The sequence below is a fragment of the Corvus cornix genome, chromosome 1A (assembly GCF_000738735.6).
Source record: "Corvus cornix cornix isolate S_Up_H32 chromosome 1A, ASM73873v5, whole genome shotgun sequence".
Lineage (NCBI taxonomy): Eukaryota > Metazoa > Chordata > Aves > Passeriformes > Corvidae > Corvus > Corvus cornix.
Window position 1 is genome coordinate 27,736,684 of NC_047057.1, and position 16,407 is coordinate 27,753,090.

Genomic DNA, 16,407 nt, shown 5'->3' on the forward strand with positions numbered 1-16,407 from the left:
GTTAGGACACTGGTCACCCCTGCACATATGATCCTCAGCAGCATTTCTGAGCGTAGTGACCTGGTTGTGAAATGTACCACAACACTGGTGGTATCTACAAACAAATTAAAAGTTGGTTCATTTACTTAAGTCTCACATAATTCTGTTGGGAGCAGTAGAAGCATTAATTACTGCTGTTTAAAGCAGGAACAGACTTGGTTTGCACAGCTATAATCATTGTGAAGATTATCAGCTCTCACTTTTAGAGAGAAAGGCAAGAATATTTCTATAGTGTTGAAGTGTTTGTATCAGAGTTCTCTGTTCATTTCAGTTTTTAGTGGTGGGCAGGTAACAGGTGTAATTGTAACTACTTTAACAGAAATATTTAAAATTAAATGAGCAAACAGGCTGACTTTTACCTGTTAAGTAGTGTGTTGCACATAGGTGGCTAGTCCCCAACCCCCATCTCCAAAAAACGAACCCAGAGCAGCTAGCTGGAGTTTGTACCCTCTGCACTGTTTACCCTCCTTTGTTCATGTCCTTGTTAAGGTTTCATATCTGACAGAATGCTGTAGTCCTCAGTTTCTGGCAATGTCCCTATTCTGAGTGACCTCCTCTTTACCATAACTATTCCAGCATTTCATGCTAATATTAGTGGTTTCTGCTCTACTTCCCCAAGGGAGGAGTTGCCCTGTCTGTGAATCAAATTCTGCTCTTTTGCACAGTATGGTTTTCATGAGAATATCTTCATGGAATACTCTGGACAGTCAGTGCTTTTGGAGTTAGCGGTAGGGATGCAAAGAAGGTAATTAACCAGTGTAATACAGAATGTATTACGTTCTCCATAGGTAGGTCATCATATATTCTGATGGGTAGAAAAAAATTAGGAAAATAGAAAAAAAATCCATTTCATCCTATCTCCCAGGTAAAGAAATTAATATTTCAGGGAATATTTCAGCTGAGCATCCTCTTTGCATATTTATAAATAACTGAACTGGGAGTCTTCACTGAGGATAAAGGTGCATTTTCCTTCTGCCCACTGCAGTTTTCCTTCTAGTTCTATTTGCACACTATGGTACGGTTGTCATAGCAGGCTGATGATACATTGATATTTTTTCTCATAAGCACTGTTTTGTTCTATTGCAAAACCTTTCAGAGGGAAAGAGATGGGCTACTTGCAAATGTTTGTCTTGTTGAACTTCGTGCTGAATTATTTGTACTTAGGGAGCAACAAGATCATTTGCATGCTCTAAAAGTGTTGAAGTGTAAAGAGCTATCCTAATAATACCATCATCTAGGTACCTGTTTTTACCATCCATGTCCTGTAAAAATGTGTTTTCTTAGTTTATTTTCTCTCACTTACTCTGAATTCTTTCTAACTTACTGAGAATTTTAATGATCAAGCAGAATTCTTTCCTTCATTCCCATATTTAGTGATTTGCTTCAAGCTAAACTAGCTCTCTCTAAACTGATGCAAGTTATGTTTTCACTCCCCCCTTTGTAAACTTATGGTCTTCAGCAGATTTGCGAAGTTACACTCAATTCAAGCATCTCAACCAAGTCTTTGAAAGGCAGTAAAGTATGTATACAGGCACGAGAGATGAAGTGTTCAGGCTGTAATGACTCTAAAGGGCTACTGAAATAGATGTCACTACACCATTAGCTTTATGTTCCATTCCATCATTTTTGTGCAAGGGGGTAAAAAAGGTGAAAGAATCTGAATCCAATCAAGAATTTATGACACCAGAAAAGACCCTAGCAAGACTGAGACATCTGTTTAAATTTGCAATACAAAAGTGCTGTTCAGATGCTGATTTGACTCTGGAGGCATCTAGACCTGCCAGGCTTACTAGGCTTACCTACCTGTTTGAGGGCTATCTGCAGCTTTGCTCAGCCATGTACATAGTCACCCCTGCCAAAGCAGTTTATAATTTAAGCTGAGCAGGATCTAAAAAGTAAGTGCTGCTCTTTTTAAATCCTCAAAAGGGCCAAATCCAATATAGGCCTTCAGGGAATATGTAAGACAACTGTAAAAGGACAGATTGGCTTTGCTCCAGTGTTTTAAAAATCAACTCTAAGTGGCTGCTCTAAGGATTCAAGTCTGTGACACATGACTGAGTTTACAGGCTTACCTGCAGCCCTTAATTAGAGATTTGATCTCTGTGCTTAGTTGTTTGCGGGTTTTTTTCCCTACATTTTTTGGTGCTCATAGATTGTATTTCTTGAGCAGATATTTGAAATAAGAGTGGATTTTTTAAGAACTGCTATTCTTGCTTTTTTAGCTCATAGTGATTTACCAAAGAGATCCAGTTAGCACCTATGAAATTTTATAGTGTTCAGGGAAGAGCAGTGCAAACCCTGCTCAGTCCTGGCAGGGCCAGAGGAGTCAGCCTCATGCAAGGGTGCATCAGGGTACAAGTGCAGTTCCGTGGCAGTGGAAAATGGGTGAATAATTGAAGTGGTTCTCTGTTGCTGGTTCAGCAGTTGATACTGAAGTTATGCTGGAAGCAGTTGGATCTCATTGTGCTGGGGCTGTGCAGATGTACAGTCAGTATTGATAGTTGTGTTGAAAGAGCTTCTGTTCTCATGGCAGATGTGTTGGTCATTGCCATGGTGGAGACAAGCAAGCAAATATTTAGGGGTATTTTTAGGACCAAGTCTTAGGAACAGAAACAGGGTCAGCACTGTTTTCTGATGTACTCCACAGTAATTTTCTTCTCTTGCTGTTGTTTTATTATTTCAAGTAACATGACAAATTGGAAGAAAAATTATGGTGCATCATATAAGGATGGGAGGCTTCTTTAGTCATAGTAACCATTAGTAGATGTTGAAGATACATAGTTTTATGTAATTCAGCAAGTGTAGGTGCAGTGGGTCTACCTGTGAGTTCCAAAAGAGCCAGTGGGGAAGATATCTGGTTCACAGGTTTTCATTTTTAATATGTTCCTTAAGACTGGAAGAAAGCTGGTGTTCTGCCCAGATTCAGAATAGACAAGCAGATTGAGCAGGGTAAATATAGCCTGATATAAATCACAGTGAACATATGGAAAAAGCTGATTGGGGACTCAGCTGATAGGGAATTAAAGGCCTTGAGTAAAATTGATTCTGCTCAGAGTTTTATGGAAAGTAGGGCTTGTAAAACAAATTATTGACAGAAACTTGATTTTAATCTTCTAATATCTGATAAAATTACAAGTTTGGTAAGATGATGGTGTCAATGTAAAAGACTTTGAAAAGCATTTGACTTATTGCCATGTGAAACCAATTAATAAAAACATGAATTTAACTATGTAGCAAAACAGACCAGACTTTGATGAATGACAAACCAGCTGGCAGGTCTTAATATAGGATTGTCAATAAAGAAGTTTCAAGGACTAAGTGGCTTTCCCATAGTGGAAAATAGAGAGTGAGAGTAGAGAGACTGTAAATTGTGTCTGGATCGTGAAAAGGAAGGAGACCACTATGAATGCTTAAGTACAGTCTCAGAGCCAAAACAGTAATGCTGAGTGCAGTGGCAGTTCAGGAGTGTAACCAGGCTGATGATTTTTTGCTGTATATAAAACTGCTGAGAACATTTAGTGTGGCACACAAGGCCATCTGCCTTTGTCAAAATAGCTTGAAAATGGCTAAATGCATATAAACATCTAACCCTAATAAGTACCTGAAGCATCTGAATTAGTCCTGAGGAGATCTTGTTTAATTCAGGAGTTCTGTCTGTGTAGTTTATTTTTCATCCAGTTCTCTCTAAAGGTATGTCCGTACAGCACGTTTAGTGTAGCCAAATCCAAAACAATGGGCTTAAGCTTCATAAACAGGAGGTCACAGAAGATGATTTAGTATTCCCTGATGACTTCAGAGGATAGATTTATAGTAGATTGTGGCAAATTGAAAACTTGGAGGAGACCAGTGTGGTGTTTTCCAGGGTTCTAGAGGATGAGAAATAGGTCTAATTTGGTGTACTTTTAGAAAGTTTTAAAAATTATTTCTTTTTATGTGCACCTCTATTCAGACACTCTAGAGCTATGAATCCTGTGGTAAGTAGATTAATACCAGCTACCTGGAAACAGACCATAACTTGGATAATTTACACCTAATAGGTAAGAGATAGGGAAAGCAAATCGGTGGGGACTGCATTGACTACAAGATTATTCAAGAGCAGAATTTTGAATACTCCTTAGGCCTGTTGACACATACATGGGTCTTTAGTCTATTATGTCATGCTACCTCCATAAAAATAGTTAGAATAAAGGCAATATCTAAATAGCATTATTGTTTCTATTCGTGCTGTGTCTGTGCTGCTTAGGTAGTGTAATGCTGAGTGCATTGTTACCAGTTTCTATTTCAAAGGTTTTAAATTAAATAATTGTTTCCAATTAGAGTTTTTTATGTGACCTGTTATTGCAAATACTAGATAACCTAAAAAAAAAGTGTGAAATTTGAAACCAGTTGTTCAAAAATATATTAAGTCAACTTATTAATACTTGCATACTTAGCATAGCTGTGTAAAACACATAAGCCCTGTAAAGACCTTCCATTAAGTGATAAGGCTATTGCAGTTGTCCTCAAAAACAAGCATTTTATGCTTTTTGATTATAATCTTCAACATTTTTTCTTTTATGTACAAGTCGTTAAGTACATTTAGGTCATTTGAAATTGCTTTTCACAGAAGATGTAACAAATGACATTTTTTTAAGTACAAAGGAGGTATGGTGGTACAGAAAATCTAATTTTGTACAAATTGGTGAGTAAACTCCTGAATGAATTGTCACAATACATGTGTTTTCCTATGAAAAGGGTAGGACAAAATGTCTGAGTTACACAAGATCTTAAATAAATTGTCTGGAGGAAAAGGCAATCTGCTGTATAAATATTTCAAGTTTTGCAATTGAAGCCTTTACATTGATCTGCGCTTGGAGGCTTGGCCTTATTTTGTAGCAGATAATGTTATGTCAAAGCAATGTTTAGTTCTATATAGCAGCTGTTGTATTCATACTAAATTGTGCCAGATTTAATCTTGAATATATTCAGCAAGAGCACCCAGTTGTGCCGACAAACCTAAAATCACTTTCAGTAATGTTCTATCGCAAACACTTTGGGCACATTGCCTCTCTCAGGTTGAATTCCCATATTGTATGCAAACATCCCAGCAGCAGATTCAATAGGTATCCTGCTGGAACATTGCAGTAGCAGAAGTAGACAGTATGAGACAATTTCTCAAGGGTATTACTTTCCCCATCATTTTAATTGCTCCTGCCTGATTCACCAGTGCTTGTGTATTCATTTGTACTTGTTCAAAGCAAATGCAATTTAATTTTAAAATACTCTCAAATCACCGCAATACTCATTTTACATGTTGAAAGAACAAGACAGTAAAGTGGATAATCAGGTTTTCAGGGTTTCGTAAGGAGAACTGAAACATTGCATAGGAAGAACCAATAAAAGTCAAGGTTCAATTGTGCAGTACTTCAGAGTATCCTGTAAATTCTGGGTCATTGCACAGAGAGGGCCCCTTGATAATTGCAGTGATACTGTAATGAGGAGATGACACAAGGATCAGAAGAACAGTGGGTGAGAACCTAGTTTAACTGGAGAAGGGCAGACAGCTGTAGTTGATGGAATAAAATCAGCTTTTCTGGGGAGCACTTCATTGCAGGAAACGTGCTGGAGTGCTCTCAGGCACTCTTGATAGAAGCTCTTCTCCTTCCCCTTGCTCACTGCAGCAGGAGCATAGTAAACTATATGTGCCAAAAACTGGATGGAGAAAACACTTCTCACCTTCCCCAGCCCCAGCAATTTAGGGTGCTCATTTAAAATGTAGGAAAGTTCAGTTCATTCTTCTAGGAAAGTCTGAGTATTTTTCATGCATTCCTGCTATATGTCTGAACCCTTTTCTAAGTAGTTTGGAGGTAGGCATGCCACCTTGTCTGCTTGTGCAGTTCCAGTTTGTATAAATAAGTATGCAAAGGCCAGAACTACAGTGTTCTCTCTTCTGATATGTTTTGTAATTTTTCTAATCTGCCGTGACAAATAATTAGTCGTTACATTACGGTACGAAGTCCTAGAGATAGTTTGGAATGTCCATAAGCAACTTGCCCTCTCCCGTGATGCCCCAGTCAGCAGTTTCCAACAGCTCCAAGTAGTACATGTCTAGAACCTTAGCCTACTGGAATATTCTTATTTTGAAACAAAAATCTGTTTTACAGATAGTGACAGTAAGAATCGGGGAACTTGATGTCCTAGGTGAGGATCAAAGGTAGAGCTCCACACCTCAGTTATAGTTTCCAATTCTAGTCTCTTCTCAGAGGACTGTACAAAGAGAAGGATAATTTATAGCAGCAATTAAGAGGCATAATTTCTTCTGTAATGTGAAAATTGAGGGAAATTCTTAGCATAGACTGGTTTAAGTAACTTCAGGAAGCACAAACAACTCTTTAACATTTGTAAAGTGGCTGCTTCTTTGCAACTTTAACTCCTTGTGGACTGGATAGCATTGTGTTTCATATCTGTGGCCAGAGCTGAGCAAGTCATGGTTCACTTCACTTCAAGTTGAATTAATGCTGATCACTGTGAAATTTCTGATCCATCTAGCATCCTGGAAGTACTTTCTCAGGGGATGTCCATTTACTGAGAATGCATTGCATAAGCACCATTTGGATTTCTAAGGCTGCATAGCTCTTTGTAGGTCACTGGTGATGCTTATGGGGCTTGCAGGCAGCTAGTTTTCACTTCTCCAACATTCTTCTCAGCTCAAGCTTGGTCCTGAATGCAAAAAATAAGGAAGGAGCCAGAATTATTCTGCGTGGTTAATGTGATCTCTCATGCTTGGCGGAGGGGGGAATCTAGCACATTTCAAAGAACAGATTTCCCTTAAGTTTCATTTCCGACAGTTCGTCACATATGAAAGGAGGAGAAGGGTGTTTGAGAATATGCTGACAGTTAATTAGATTTTGGTTTCAGGCTAGAAATGACAAAGTATTTTGATGTTACCTATTTTGAGAGGAATCAGAAATCCAGAAATAGGAGCCTAGATACAGTACATATCGTAGCACCTCAGCACCTTCATGAAGTCTTGTGTATTCAGTCTACAGCTATCTTATTAGAAAGAGTTCCAAAGTTGGGAGAAGATGGGATACCTAACTCAAAGCTGCAGAAAGATTCCACAGTTTACTTAACAAATTCATGATTTGACATGTTTTCCTTGGAGGAGATGCTTAAAATAACTCTTTCCAGGAGTGGTGCAGGGTGCTTGAAGGTGAGCCTAGGTGGGCATTGAGAGCTTTTAATCCACTACATCTACTTCAGAGGACTATTATCTTTAGTATATACTCTTTTTTGACTAGATGGACTGCCTGCTGCTTTATCCTTCTTAGGAGAGGTATTTGTATTTCCATTTAATAAGGTTATAGGAGTTGTTTAGTAGCTTCTTTAGGAAAGGGTTATGATCTAGGTGACCTAAGAACAGGTGGATTTCTTGGATTTCAGTAGAACAAATGGTGTAACTGTTATCTTTGGATATGGTGTTTAGACTGCTTGTATTTCATAATATTATTGAGATGCATGTGATCGTTTAACTCTCCATTGTGTCTACATATTGTTCTTTTTTTTATTATTTACCAGGTTTCATGTCTATACTTACATAACTATTGCAAGCTATCTAGTCTTATGAAGTTGAACTTCATTCTTCAAGTGTGATTTACTCAGTACAGCCTAAAATCATGATGAAAAAGATGAGCATACCTACAAGCAAAGCTTCCCTGGTCCTCTTTCTGTGCCAAATTATTTCTGCACTCGATGTACCTCTTGACTGTAAGTATTAACCTGATAAATAAGTGGAGAATAATGGAATATTAGTTAAATAATTTCTGTAGGAAGATGAAGATAACTCCAATATGGAGCTAAAACATGGAGTGTGTTTGGGAACTTCAATCAGGACATTATAATTAAGAATATTTACACTTACTGAAGATTTTCAAAACCTGTACATATAAAATGATTTACATTGTTCAGTTGAGAAGGTTTAACGTGGGATTCTCACAGAATCCTACTTACACTTCAGTGTGCCTTTGTTTGATCTAAATGAAGAAGGGCAGAAAACCCCAGCTAAATGCTAATTATTTGTGAAATTAAGATCATATTGATAATTTGCTAAAAACCCCAGGACAACTCCTAGCTGCTGTAAACAATCACCCTTCTGAGAAGGGGTTCCCAGGAGCTGATATGAGAGCTAGTAAAAAATTCAAGTACCTAAAATTCAGGCACTCAAACCATCTTGTTTTTTGATGCAAAAGGGTAAGTAAGGCTCTTAGGTTTCTTAAGCAGTGCCTGAAAACAGTTAAGTAATTAACTAAGTTAAAAACATGTTAAAAATGTGCTGAGCAGGGAACTCCCGCATTAACACATGAGGAAACGTCTGGAGGAGGAGAAATCCCAAGATCTGAAGTTGTTGTCCAGGATAGGACTCTGTTAGTGGGGAACCTTGAAGGTAGCACTCCTTGCTGAAGAGGATGCAGTGGTAGCTGCTGCATTTTCTGTTCTTAGTAGCTGATTTTAACAAATTACTCATGCTTCAGGTTGATACTTTCTTTCATGAAAGCATGATCACATTTTCAGAATTCGGTGAACCATGTTGCACCTCTCACTGACTATTCATTTGTTAAACTAATTACCAGGGAAGAGAGCATTAGGGTTGGTGTTTAATTGATGGATTAATACATCCGTAAATTTGCCTGTGATTCTAATCTGCATGGCTTTCTTTACCCCTGTGGTTTTGATACCTTCCTGCCTTCCAGAAATGCATGTTTTTCTTTAATAATCACTGACATACATTGCAAGTGCTTTGGTGGGTTTTTTTTCCCCCTTGCATTTTACAAGCCTATCAAACCAATGACCTGTAATTCTGTAATAAAATCAATATATCTGAATCACATCCAACTTGTTGTGTTGTAAATGCCTTTAGAGCAATAAGCTGTGGGTTAAAGAAGGCTTTGAAAGTTTGATGAATGAATGCGTTTTTTTCAAAACTTAATTTTTCTCTTTAAATATCTTTTCGGGCTATAAATAGTGTTTTAAGCCTGTCTTGTAGTTTAGGAACTAATACAAATTCTGCACCTCTCTAATATCTTTATATTAAGAGTAAGATTTTGGGTTAAATTTACCAGAAATACATCAATAGACAAAAATGAATAGCTCTTTTAGACGTATAATTTTAATTCTCTACTGAGAATTTAATTGCCTTCTACTTCATGCCTAATAACTTTGTGGGGTCTGATAAAGTCACATACTTGAATTTTTAGCCAGAAATTGCATCTAGAATGATGGTATTGCTTTCATAAATCATGATGAGAATGGGCTCTGGGAGAGCACCACAAGGGAAGGACTTAGGTTTTTTTGTGGGTCTTCCCTAAATACCCACCACAGAGACCTGGTGGTGGGAATATACTTGATTAATTGAACATTTAGGTTTCATCCAGGTTAGAAGTTCCTATCCATAGCAAGTTCATTAGTTCCTAGTCAGCATCTCCTCAAAGCAGGCAAGGAATGACTGAAAATGTAGGGGACTCAAGGACATTTGACCTCTTGCCAAAGAGACATGTTTATGCAAAACATTGGAAGTAAGCAATAAAGATCTGACAGCTAAGACGATTTTTTTGTTTGTTTAGTTGTTTTCCTAACCAAAAGGGGTTGGAAGTCTGTTGAGTAGAATTAGGTGCTTTTGTCTTTACAAGTGTAATTTTAGCCTGAAGCATTCACTCAGTTCTTCCATGTGATCATATGGGTGGATTGATTTTGACTGCAGCATGAGGGTAGTGCACTCCATTAATTCTATTTGCTGCTGTCTCCTCAGTATTAGTGTTTTATGTCCTTGCAAGGCCAAAATCACATACCATGGTTGCCCTTAAAAAGTGAACACTTCAGAAAAGTTTCTCATACCATGACCTTTGAGATAAATGTAGTAATATCTGACACAATGGAAATTTGTGACTGGAATTTCAGGCATTGCTGCATGGGTTGCAGTGCTAAATGTTTTAAATGTTTTCTTTCTAATGGTGACCAATGTACTTGTCAGAGATACTTATCTTCCCTCTCAAAATTGCTAATTTTCTCTTCACTAACAAATGTTTCTCTTTAATCTCCATTTGTCCATTCAACTGCTGATTCTGATGTGGGAATAAAAGCAAAACTTCTAGAAGAATGTAAGTTACTCTTCACTAAAAATAGGCTGTGTGCTGCTGAAAATTAATACTGATTGTGTTGCAAATTGAATTGCAGTCCAAAATGTGTGATTCTGACATTTTGTTGATAATTTGGTTTGCTGTATCTAGATGTTTTGTGCATGCGATGTTCAGAAAATACTACTGTACATAAATCAATGTTCTGATAGTCTGAATAAATTAATTGTGTGATTTTTGATGGTGTGCTATTTGAACATTAAAATCTTTACTCAATATCAGCATGTGCAGTGTTTTATTACTACTTTCAGGAGTAAATATATTTGGTAAAAAATAAATTTATTGAAATATATGTACTTTTGTACTATTTTACATATTTCATGTGGACATATTTTTATATCCACAGTGGATATAGCTATTTAAGTAGACCTCATATTTTATGGGTTCTAACTTAGCTTTAGTTTTATGGTTAATTTAATCAGTATTAAGTGCAGGTCATAACACAGGAGTGGAGATTTCAGGTCTTTGATGTTCATCAGATGGAATATGCTGTAGGTTGGGCAGTGTTCATGTCATGTCCTTTTTCAAAGTATATTTGCTTTTCCCAAGTAGGCATCTGACATGTACTGACCCCAAGAAATGCCTCTGAGAGGGAAAAGGCCTGCCTTCAAAGCACTGCTGAAGAAATACACACAAAGGCATCATGTAAAAATGTTGCCTTCCTCTTTCAAGGATTCTCCCCTGTGCAGTGAGGAGCAGAACCCAGTTCTGCATGGCCTGTTCTGTTCTGCTTAGCTGCTTTATTTTGTTATGGTTCCATGATCTGGTTTCTTTTCATGGCTATTTCTTACAGGTAGGGTTTTACAGATGGCTACCTCTGTCTGTGCAAAGTAGTACTTAATGTACAATGGTATACTTAAGGAAGACTTAAAAATCCCAGTTGTTCAATTTTAACTGGCTAGAGTGAGGCATGAGAACACAACTAACTCTAATGATTGAAATATGTTGTTCCAGTTGCTAGAAATTACCCCAAAGCACTGGCAAAGGGTATTGCTGGAAAGGTGATTTACAGCACTTAGACAGTTATGATCACAGGATGTTCATGGACATGTTATTAAACAGTTTTCTTTAAGCGACACTTAAATGTAAACATATGAATAATGTTGAGGAAGACACCTTTCTCACTATCTTAATATCACAAACAGGATTTTTTAATGCAAAAATAGGCATAGAAAATGGTAAAAGGTTATAAATTACTTAAAATAGGTGGACACCAACTACTTTGACAGGTGAATCAAATTTTGTTCTGTGCTACTGATTTTAGAGTACTTGACAAATCACAAATGTTAAATGATTGCTTCTCCTGGGACAGTTCACAAGATTGACTGTATTTTTATTGGGTTTCTTAAGGGGAATCAGTGCTATACTTTTCTTACATGTTCATTTTATTTGGAAACTAGATACTATTTTTGTCATTTTTAACAGAGTCTTTTGCTTATAACACATTTTTTACTCCTGAAAAGTAATTCCTAAAAGCATGCTTTGTAGATTAATTCAGTATGTCGAACATAATAAATGTGTGGAAAAGCTTCACCCACAAAGAATTTCAAAATGCATAAAATGTTTAGAAGCACAAAGCAACATACAATTTTTCTTCCTTTGTGGTAAAAAAACATTTTGTGGAGGTTTATGTCTTGCAACTCTTCATTTCAGATTTGTTGGACTTAGAATTCAAGTGTCCTTTGGTTTTGTGAAAATCTATTGAAATCTGAGGTATAGAAATTGTATTTTCATTGAACTTTTTGGCCAAGATCTTCATCCACTGTAAATCAGGATAGCTCATTTGGAAGTTAGTATAGCTACACTGATTTACAAGGGTAGAGAGCTTCAGCCTCCTTATACAAAGGATACTCTAATCCCACTCTTCTGTCAATGATTTGATTCCTAACTGCAATTCTTCTTTATCTGCTTACAAAAGTGTCTTGGTGATACTTTGAAAATATTGTTAAAATCCTCTCTCTTTGTTGTATTTCATAATGAAGTGTCACAACCTCCTACGATAACTCAGCAATCTCCAAAAGATTACATTGTTGACCCTCGAGAGAATATTGTAATACAGTGTGAAGCCAAAGGAAAGCCACCTCCTAGGTTAGTAGCATTTTTTTTTTTTTTTTTGCTTTTATTGGCCTAACAGCATGGAAGAACTAGGAGAACATATTGTAACTTCTGCAATTTAACAAGATCAAGATTATGTGTATGAATGTGCTGCTAAGATCCAATTATTAGGGTTCTTTAGAAATTTCTCTGCCTGAAATAAGGTGCAAATGAGACCATATGCCAGTGACAATAATATGGGTTCTGTTTGATAGCAAATAGAGAGAGAGAGAAAGAAAGAAGTAGAAAAATAGTTGGGGGGGACAGAAAGAGAGTGACTGGGACAGAATAAGGACGATATTACCATTCCGTGGATCCCAACGATCGTCCATTGATCCTCTCCAGCTGGTCATCTTGGTGGTGAAGGTCCCCCAAAAAGCATAGAATCCCATGGGTTTATGTACCCTTGAGCCAGGTGGCAATGCCCACGCATGTCCCCCATGGGGAAAGGGGAGCAGTCTCTCACAGCAGACTCGGGATCTGTTGCATCCGGTGGTGCAAAGCCTCTGGGGAGCACTTTAGGGGGGTTATGGCTCCCCCTCAGCTGTCTCTCACGGGAAGGTCCCATGGATGTGGCCTGTGGGGTTGGGGGTTCCACAGCCGGGCCGGTTTGTGTAAGGGAGGATGGGTGTTCAGTGCCTCTGACCAGAGGTTGCACCACACACCCAAAACCTCCTCGTCCCCCCTCAGTGGCAGGGGAGTCTGTGTAAACCTGGCTTCTGTGAGCTGCGCTCTCCCTCCACCCCAAACTCAGCCAGGGATGATTGAACAATGGGTTTCCCTTTATCTAATCAGCAGTTTGACTTTCAGTTCAAAGTCCCAGTCTTCAGGGAGGCTTCTTTGGTTGTAGCTTCTTTATAATGAGCAAAACTTTGTATCAGTGTTTGAGGCATGAACTATTTTCAGTCTCTGACATGTGCTTGCACATGCAGAAACATGCACACATCCTTACCTCTGTAAATTACACAGCTACCAGATAGTGGCATAATTTTGATTCTTATCACACTTGACATTTAAACGTTTCTAGAGACATCAAACAATTGTAGCATTTTTTTTCTTCTCAAAACTCTAACAATAAAATAATACTTGATTATTACAAGAGCAGATGGGTAAATGCCCATGGAACACACTAGGAGGCATGCTGTACTATGAACTGGATCACATGCCAGGTTTAGGCATAGTGTTTAAGAAGGATGGACATTGAATAAAGTCAGACTAATGCTAATACATTCAAATGTAATGTTTTGTATATCATTCCCTTTTATGAGGCTGATCTTGAAATACAATTTGTCAGAAGTTATGCAGTGTGTGTCAGCTTTATTGATCAGCAGCCTTGTGTATTTAATAGCCTTCGGTTTTGGTTTTGGCAGAAATGGATCAGATTCCTGATCATTGTCCATTTTAAGATCCTCTTTCAGCATCTTGAAATATTTGAAAACTACTCATTTCAAGGTACTGAGTACCTGAACTGGCAGCATCCGTAGCCGTGATACATTCTGGCATTGTTAGTAACTGCTTCTGATTGAGAGACTAGGAACATGGAAATGTGCAGCTCTCTGCTCTAGCAGTGTGACGCTACACCTTACTAGCAAGGTCCATCTAAAACTGCTCATTCAGACACATACAGAGCTTGTTAGATGTATTTCTTCCAAATAACCAGGTTTTTTTCTGCACTATTCCTGCTGGTTGCCTTGGCATCATGGTCATTATCATGCTGGGCAGCAGAATGTAGAATGGAGAAGATGGAAATTATCTGGGATACTTCCCACCCTTTCTAGTGGTGTTCCGTTAAGGACAGGAGTGTCACAGAGCTGTTTTGTTTACCAGCATTTTAGTTTGGCTGGCCCAGTGCCATTTTTAAGAGTCTGGGTATTGACCTGGAAGATCAGATGATGTCCGCTTTGGGCCAGCTGCATTGCTTCTGCAGATGTTTCTCTTGAACACTTGCTTGGAATTACCTGAGAGAAAAAGAGTGCTGTCTGTGAGACTGACATACCTGAGCCATGTGCCAGGCCTCTCTGCTGTACATCCTCATCTTCCCCATCAAACATGAATCTTGCTTTGTTCCCCTGCTACAGAGGAAGTGACAGGCTTTAAGTACAGAATTTTCTAATGAGTTTTAAAAGCTTGTGCTTAGTCTTGCTTATTTTTTAAGATATGACATAGATATAATTTGTCTCAATAGTTAGTGTGGTTAGTCCATCACTCCCAAAAACCTGCAAATGCGTATTGGAACTTGAGCTGCTCCAGAGCTCTGAAATCAAAGGTGGACTTTCTCAGCCCACACTGTGAATTGTTTGTTAAAACAGGGTAACTTCTTATTGGTGGAGCACCTGGCATAAAGGTTTGTAGATGTACTGCTGCCCATAGCTAGAGCAGCAAAGGCTCTGACTGTCACGTATCTCAAATGTTTGTACCACATTTTCCACCTCTCATTTGAAGCTACATTACACTTTCTTGCGTCCTTAAAGTCATTGGTAACAGAAACCCCACATTCTGAAGCTTCACCTGCTAAGTTGTAAGAAAGAGGTTCGCTGTTAGTTCACTAAGCATGCTAGTCCTCCCAACAACACTGCAGTGTGGTGCAGCACTGCTGCAGGTCCAGTTCTTCTCTCCCCCAGCCCAAGGTGCAAATACCATGTCCAGTCCTGCCCACCTGCTGCTGAAGGTCAGTACACAATTTGAGTCAATTAGAATTTGAGCTTTTCCAGTGCCATTTACATTTATAGTTTAGGAAGCATTCTAATCAGCAAAAAGAGTGTTTGTGCTTGAGATTCTGAAGCTGAAATGTAACAAGTACAAAAACTACTGTTCACAGTATTTGAACCTGTGGGTGCTCAGTACTTCATAGGTGTTGGTCAAGCTCTCTGTGACAATACTTCTGACCATGAACAGAGCATAAGTGAGAAATTGTTTACAGTAGTCTAAGTTGTAGACTATGAATCTCTGCTTCTTTACAATTTTTATGAGTTCTATTAGTCTTCATTTTTAATAACTACTTTTCAAAACATCTCTTGTTTTGAGTAGCACCAGTATAAATTTGCTAGGTTAAATAAAGGCTATCAGACTATAACATTTCAGTTAGAGAATGATGTTTGTTTGCATTAGAGTAGTGAAAAGAAATCAAACTCACCATAGTCTTTAATTCACTTGCATAACTCCAAAATCGCCAAACCAATTAAAAGAAATGGTCTCCTGCTGGGGCCTGAAATGACACATTTCAGCCCTGAGCAAATTTTTAAAGACAAGTTTATAAACCCTTTCAACAGTAGGTTATATAATGGAAATGCTAATGCATCTTTAGCAATACCAGTTCTTGCAGATGCTACCACATCATTTTTAGTAGAAAGGAAATTAGTTCTTTTCCATGTATGATTAACCCCAGAAAATTTTAATGTATTTTTTAAAAAAATAATTTACTTTGAAATAGCTGCTGTCAACAAGTCCAGCCAAACCTTTTACCTTAAAATATTGCCAGATTTCTTATATTAGAAGATCTGTATTGCTTTATTAGTTAATTTAGTTTGGGAACAAGTCTTACTTATCTGCTAATGAAAAAATAACATGTATCTTTGTTAATTAGTTTTTTCTTCTTTTTCTCCATACAATCTACAAAAAGCAGCTGAAGCAGAAACTTTTCTTTTTGTTTTTGTTGTTTTAGCTTCTCCTGGACGCGCAATGGAACTCATTTTGATATAGATAAAGATGCACAGGTAACAATGAAACCAAATTCAGGGACTCTTGTCGTAAATATTATGAATGGTGGGAAGGCAGAAGCATATGAGGGAGTATACCAGTGTACAGCAAGAAATGAACGAGGAGCAGCCATTTCCAACAATATTGTTATAAGGCCTTCCAGTAAGTAAAGCTCTTCGTGTTCATTTAGTATGAAACGCTTTGGTTTTCTTATTTGCTTATGAACTTTTCACCTTTTTGTTTTCCTGTCTTAAAAATTCAGTCATCCAAGTGACCATGCTAGAAGTTATTGCCTATTTTCTAATACTTAGGTATAATACTCTATTGCATGTTCTCTCAAATATTTTTTTTACAGAATTTTAATAACCAGAGTTTTTTCTCAGTACCTCTGGATAACCTTTAATATTTA

General features: G+C 37.8%; 1 protein-coding gene across 39 annotated transcripts in view; it reads left to right on the forward strand.

The window, feature by feature from the left end:
* The window catches only part of NRCAM (neuronal cell adhesion molecule), a 154,655-nt gene that overhangs the window by 72,903 nt on the left and 65,345 nt on the right, over positions 1-16,407 (forward strand). For 29 of the 39 annotated variants that reach the window (XM_039570620.1, XM_039570603.1, XM_039570613.1 and 26 more), the window contains 4 exons: positions 7,597-7,785; positions 10,155-10,172; positions 12,191-12,296; positions 15,964-16,160. In XM_039570620.1, coding sequence (XP_039426554.1) covers positions 7,695-7,785; positions 10,155-10,172; positions 12,191-12,296; positions 15,964-16,160 — 412 coding nt within the window. In that variant the 5' untranslated portion in view covers positions 7,597-7,694. The remainder of the gene's footprint in view (positions 1-7,596; positions 7,786-10,154; positions 10,173-12,190; positions 12,297-15,963; positions 16,161-16,407) is intronic. The other 10 variants (XM_039570606.1, XM_039570609.1, XM_039570616.1 and 7 more) reach the window with 1 other exon arrangement.